The sequence below is a fragment of the Lactuca serriola genome, chromosome 9, assembly GCF_051521515.1.
Source record: "Lactuca serriola cultivar US96UC23 chromosome 9, Lser_US96UC23_V15, whole genome shotgun sequence".
NCBI lineage: Eukaryota > Viridiplantae > Streptophyta > Magnoliopsida > Asterales > Asteraceae > Lactuca > Lactuca serriola.
The window spans coordinates 30,028,766-30,035,679 of NC_136416.1; the positions used below are offsets into that span (position 1 = coordinate 30,028,766).

Sequence of the window (6,914 nt, forward strand, 5' to 3'; positions counted from 1 at the left end):
CATTCCTACTTCATCCAAGATGTCAAGTATACACTTCATCTAGCAAAATGAATATTTTTCATTGATATAACCACCTTAACACCTATAAAGTATACTAAAGAGTTTGAGACAACTCAAAATGCTTGGTTTGGAAAGTCACTTTTGATGAAAATTTTAAAGTTATAGTCTCCAAATATCATATCCTAACAATACCATTATCCACATAGAAAACTAGTGATGCCATCAACCACTACATTCAATTAATCACCCCCACCCTACCTACATGTCACTACTATCACCATCTCTAGCCAAAGCACTTCAAGTAGAGCTTTTTTTGTCATAATATTCACATATGGTTGTTTATTTTTTAATTAATAAATAAAGAACGACTATATCGAGAAAGACTATGAGATTTCCCTCATTAAGTCCTAATTTTTTATTTTTTTATTTTTTATAAATTTTCCCTCAACTCCGCTAAGTGTGTCGTCATTTTTTCATATCTTTTAAGCATCATTTATCTAGACAACATTTTCACTATACAACACTTAATAAAAAAAAGGAATAAGGCCTTAGGTAGATCCAAAACTAAGGATTTTAACAATGTACAATGTAGAATGAGGTCTCCTCTTAAGTTTCAACAAACGATATACTTTCCTCACATAACCTATAATTGATGGTTCTCGATAAATACCTAATTTAATTCTTATGATATCCATTTTAAGCACTTATGCTTCCAACAACAGCTTAACTAGCCCACACCACCTCACTTTAAGAGCATTATGTGAAATGTAAATCACGTAAAAAAAAGCCCACTACATGATTTGACATAAGAGCCCAATCCTATAAGAAGCCCAAATTCACATTAGAATTGGAACTCCAACACTAACCCTTCCTTGCTTTTGCAAAGATAGCACTAGAGAATCATGCTACCCCATAGGGCTTTCAAGAACTTATGCTTAAACCATGAATTTTGTCCATTTGGCTCCTATAGCCAAAAGTTTTTAGAACTAAAATTTCAAAATCCAACACATTAAAATCAAAATCAAAATCAAAATAGGTCCACTATAAACCATGGCATACCATAGGCATTGGGTGTATAGCAAGCAAGACTATGAAGCTTGATTTATGGACCTTAAGGAAAAATGATTCTATCCAAAGTTATATCCACCTTGACTATAGATTCCCCTAATATGATTTTTATTTGGGGCAATATATATTAAAGGCAAAAGTAAACAAGAGAATTAGAGAAGGAAGAAAAACATTACTGGTGAGAAAAACCGAACTTCTGCAAAAAGATTCCCCTCAGCTTTATATATATATTCATCTTCTTCCACTTAAGTAACCAACCTTTCCAATTTTAGAAGTGTTCCCTTTCCCTACACCATCAATCTGAGCCCTCTTTCGTGACCCTTTAGAACAAGGTGTTGTCTTTTTCTCTTTCTCTTCTTCTTCTTCTTCATCATCATCTGTGTCTACAGTTCCAGTTCTTGACCTAGTTTTTGCACTTATGCGTCTAGGGAGGTATACATTGAAGTAATAGCTGGCTATGTTTTTCCATGACTTTGATTGAAAAGATTCTAATGCAAGTTTTATAAAGTTATTACCTTCAGAAATCGGATTCCTTTTCACAATCTGAATAAACTTCTGCTGCTCTGAGTACTTCCATAGCTTGGCAACAGCTTCTCCCATCTCATCAAACTTCCATTTATGGAAAGCGGGTCCCAGATCTTTTTGAAGACGCGTTCTTTTTAAAGCAATGTGGCGCTTAACACAGGAAATAGCTCCTGGGGAATGACAATCACAGTTTTCAGGTCTCCCTTTCCCGATTTCTGTTTCTGGTGTTGTTTCTTTGTTTGACCAAATCACAGTGCCTAAATACTTTGATGATGTTGACTTTGTGAGACTTTTGTGGGGGTATTTTCTTTGAGGTGGGCCCGTCCACTCCGCCACGTCAGCTTGAAAACGTGGTCCAATTGGGATTGCTAATTTTTTGTTTTCATCAAGAACATCATTGAACCAATCGTTTTGATGCTTCTGACTCCTTTTATTACCCTGTTTTGGCTTCTTCATGGTTCAATAACCTTGGATCAATGCATCACAAATTTACAATATCGCCCTTTTAGTGATCTGAAACAGAATAATATACACCTTTGTTTTCATATCAGAATGCAATAAAACATAAACAAGGTGGCATGAAACTATTATTGAAGCTATTCAATAATGTTGTACAATAAAAAAAATGACCTTATAAGCCATTAGAAAGGTTACAAGAAAGAAATTTCAAATTTGTTTTCCACATTAATATGATGGAAATATTACATCCATGTTTATGATGTTATATATGCTTAGAGAATGGCACAAATGATTTCCAAAATGAAACATATTATTTCCAAATAGATGGTGAGCCTCTCTATATTTATCTTCCTTTTTGGCAATCTAAGAAACTTGGAGCATTTCCCTCTTTCCATCTTCCCGTTTGGCCATCTCAGTTCATCAAAAAGAAAAAAGAAACATAATATTCATTGATTCCCAAAAATAGACAACTGTGAAAGGAAGAGGAAAAGGTAAATAGTATAGGTAGATTCTTGAGACTACTTATGATGATTGTGAAGGAGTTGATGTTGTAGATGAGAAAATAGAATAGGTAAATGGTAAAATCACATCCAATCATAAAGAAAGAGGGAAGAATTCTTCACGACATGATAAACCATAGAGTTAGGTTGTTTGATGATGACACATACCAACTAAAAGCCTAAACCATCGCCAAATTCATAACAGTAACAAACAAGCAAAAGGGCTGTAAGCTCCCCATGGAAAAGACGTGAATGCCCTTCTAAACTCACACCTACAAGGCTTTGTTTGTTTGTTACACACGGCTATTTTCAATGAGGAGGAGGAGGAGGAGGATAAAAAGGGCATTCACGTCTTTTACACAAACAAGAGATCAAGAGCGAGTCTCTGTCCCAGCTTTTTTATGTGGGACAAAAAGGTTGCACACTTTGTCCCATTGACATCAGTCTTAGTGTGCTTATCTACAATACTTCAATAACAGAATTTTATAGATGTTTGAAATTAGTTTTACACTATTTTAAGACACAGAGACATTGACTGAAAAAATAACAGGGGTGTGGATTATAAATCTGAACAAAAAGCATCTGCAAACCAGAGAACAGACATGACGTGATTAGGTTAAGATTTCCAACAACAAGAACCTATAAACTAGATAATAGACAGAAAAGAATATACGATTAATAACTACAAATGAATTAATATGTGAGAGGCTATTATTTCACCTAAAGTATAATAAATTTGTGGGAAATCAATTATTTGCTTTTCTTTTGACTTATACAAAAAAGAATATGTATATTATGTGAGAGAACATGTACTTTCAAACTAGGGTCAGTTATCCCCTAACATTTACAAGTACACACACAACATCAGCTTCACAAATCACAATGTTTATGTCATTCATTACGTTCTCTCAGAAGAAAAAAAAAAGCGTATTAGATACCTAATTGAAGATGAAAAATACTCAGACTAAAATTAGCACCGATTATTCCGCAGACGACATATTAATAAAGGAAATGGAGAAATTTTAATTAAGATAAGAGATCTATCACCTTAATAACAAGCAGAAATCGTCGCTTAAAATCGAATTCGTTGCTAAATCTCGAACTAAACTCTGCTCGGCTGCAAAATCGTTCTATAGTCTGCGATTAAGCTTCCAGTCTCAAAAGTATTCTTCGCCGCAGATCTAGGGAGTATAATTTCTATATTTGATGCTAATTCAACTTTTCTTTTTCAAATTGTTCACATTAATTTGTCTTGGATTATGATTTATCCATGCTTGATTGAAAAGTAAAAATCGAAAGAAGCGATGTTGATGAAGAAGATCGAGGACTCCGCCTGCTAGTGACGGTAAGGCAATGTTAGCGACGGAGGGATTTTTCCATTTTTTCTTTGCAATTTGGGGTGAGGATTGACAAAAGTTAGGGTTGAAAACTTCAACCCCAAATTTTAATATTTTGGAGTTGTCAAACACAAGTATAGTGGCTCTTTTATTAGACTATTTTATTGGGAAGTCTAGATTTAGGGGTGTTTGGCAAATAGAAAGCTTAAGGTTTATTAGTTGACTAAACTGCATAAATAGTCCTTGTGGTTTGCTCAAACTTGTCATTTTTGTCCAAAAAGGTTTAGAGTAGCACCACAGATCTAAAGTTTTTATTTTGTTGCGAGTTTGATCTAATTTGCTTTGAACTTTTTATTAAGGGATAATGTCTTAAGAGGGTAATAACGTTTCCTGTTTGTCCATTTTAGGTCCCTAACATATTTTTTGTGTGTATTACACCATTAAAGTTATTATAACCGTTTACAAATAGTCATTTTAACAGGAAGAAACCGGTCAAATGGGTTATTTCTAAACAGTTATAACAACCTTAATGGTGTAATACACACAAAAAAATACGTTAGGGGACCTAATATGGACAAACGGGAAACATTGTTACCCTCCTAAGTCATTATCCCCGTATGAAACTATAAACTCCTATAGTAAATTTTTACTTTTTAAATAAGAAACTTGTAGGTCTTGTGGTTGGTAGTTTGGATGCTTTTAACCTCGACCTTTTTTAGAAATGGAAGTGACGGTTTCTTAATGACAAGAGAGCTCTTTAGGTTAAAATTGTCAAATTTTGTCATGGGGAAGGTGGTGGTTTTTCGGACGATTTGAGAAAAGGAACTGGACGGAAAGATTGTAGGATCTATTAATCATCTCCATGAGAGTGGTTGTATTCCTTCTAATTCCATGTATAGAGTGGTGGGGGATGGGACTCAAACAAGGTTCTAGAAGGATGTTTGGTACTTGGATATTTCTCTTAGGGAGTGGTTTGGGAGGCTCTTTTCTTTGGCCTTTAATCAAGATGCTTGAGTTAGTGAATAATGGGATTCGGGGGATGGAATTTTCATTGGCGTCGGGGGGATTAGAGGAGGGGCTGAATCGACCCAATTTGATTATCTTGTGGAGATATTAAATCCTATTCGCATAGGGGAGATGTCGGATAAGTGGTCTTGTGAGCTTGAATCGTCGGGTATCTTTATTGTTAAATCAGCACGAAATTGGGTTAATGATATTATGCTTCCCATGGGTAGTATGCCTACTAGGTGGAATTGTTTGGTCCCTATTAAAATTAACATTTTTTATGGTGTGTGCTTTTGGATCACATTCTGATAAGAGCTAAACTGGTGGAAAGGGGGTGGTGATAGATTCCTTATTGTGTCCTTGGTGGTTGTCGAGGCCAACAAAATTAATACCCTAAATATTACACACTAAAATAGTGTATAGTGGTAAAGGGATTGTATCCATGGAGATTGGTTCAATTTATAACTCTATGAAAAATCTCTTTGTAAAAATACTTGTAAGATAACAATAAAAAAATAAAATAAAATAGGGGGGGAGGTGTTTAGTTCTTTCGATTGTTTGACAAAAATTAAAACTAGCTAGGATGAAAATATGACAAGTAAACAAGTAAAAGATTGGATTAAATTCAAAGAAGTGGAATTGGTTGATTTTAGGGAACACCTCATGGATGATATGATTGACTTATCATTAGACTTAATGGAATAACACTTGTGAATTGGTTTAACTTGGCTATAGCAATTCATAAGCACAAATTGCCTCAACTCTTCTTAGGAATTAAAATGGTTAGAGGAGCTCTTAACACATTTCCTTAATTTAAGTCACAAGATCAATGAAGCATAAAATCTTGTGAAAATCAATTAGCTTTAAGTTGTAAGAGTTACCAAGTCCAAAAGAGAATCAAATGCTTACATTATCATTATGGAGGAAACATTTCCATGGTCTAAATGAAATGAAAACAAACATATAAACCATTTGTTGCTTACTAATTTGAAGGTCTATTACTTAACCAAGAAATTAATCAACAAAAACAAGCATTCATTCATCCAAGCTCATTATCAAATATAAATAAACACAACAAGATGTTTAACTAGAAAACATTCCCATAAACATCAAACACAAATCTAATGATAAGTCTTCAAAGCAAATAATCATCCATGGGTTAAACCCTAATCAACCAAATGAAAATTTAGCCAATCATGGCCAAAGTAAAAGAAAAACAATATAGTTTAGTAGTATCAAACATTGTCTTAGATGCAAGATGAAAGGAAATTACACTAATCCTCCAAAAATTCTTCAAGTCTTCCAAGGCTCTTTGAGAGAAAATTGGTTCTTCAAGTCAACCCCCTCAAAAATGGCTCCAAACTCCAGCAAAAGGGGGTTGATTTCCGGATTCAAAAAGGTGCCAAAATTCACTCACCAAACTTCCACAAATAGAGTCAACAAGTCAAACCCGAAATCAGCTCAGGGCAATTCACGCGGACTGCGTATGAGTCCACGCAGACCGCGTGGGTCACGCTGAATGTGAGACTTGGGCCATTAATCATGCATTTTAACCCAATCTTCACTTCTTCAACTTCAGCCCACAATCATAACTCTTTAGGACCCATTTTCCATTCCAAAGCCTTCTAATGATTGACCCAATACTGCTTAAATTTTCTTGCAGCTCGATTATGCGCCGCCTCATCATCATCCTTGCCCACAAATTAGATCCAAATTGATTTCTTATTTTACGCAAGCACCTAGCCCAATTGCACCACTTCAAGTCCACAAGCAAATCACATGCCTTCATAAATCCCGCATCCTTCTAAGCCTCCAATAACAAATAGTCTTCGGTAAATCCTGCAATTAAGCTCAAAAGACTAGAAAGCACCCGGTAAAGGAGAAAAATGACAAAAAGAGAAAATATGCATGAAGATTGACTAAAATGAGATGGTTTTAACTAAAAATAAACTATGAAAAAAAGTAATAAAAACGAAACTATCAGTCCTATGTGTCATAATTCTCAAGAAAGTGTGAAGCA

General features: G+C 34.8%; 1 protein-coding gene across 1 annotated transcript; it reads right to left on the bottom strand.

Annotated features, from left to right (window-relative positions):
* Positions 1-1,021: 1,021 nt before the first annotated feature.
* LOC145072754 (AT-rich interactive domain-containing protein 1-like) lies at positions 1,022-4,019 on the bottom strand. The gene is made up of 2 exons (XM_079019230.1): positions 3,600-4,019; positions 1,022-2,106 (listed from the first exon to the last, which is right to left on the bottom strand). Exon 2 carries the CDS (start codon positions 2,047-2,049, stop codon positions 1,300-1,302), a length of 750 nt encoding a protein of 249 aa, XP_078875356.1. The 5' UTR covers positions 2,050-2,106; positions 3,600-4,019; the 3' UTR covers positions 1,022-1,299.
* Positions 4,020-6,914: the final 2,895 nt, after the last annotated feature.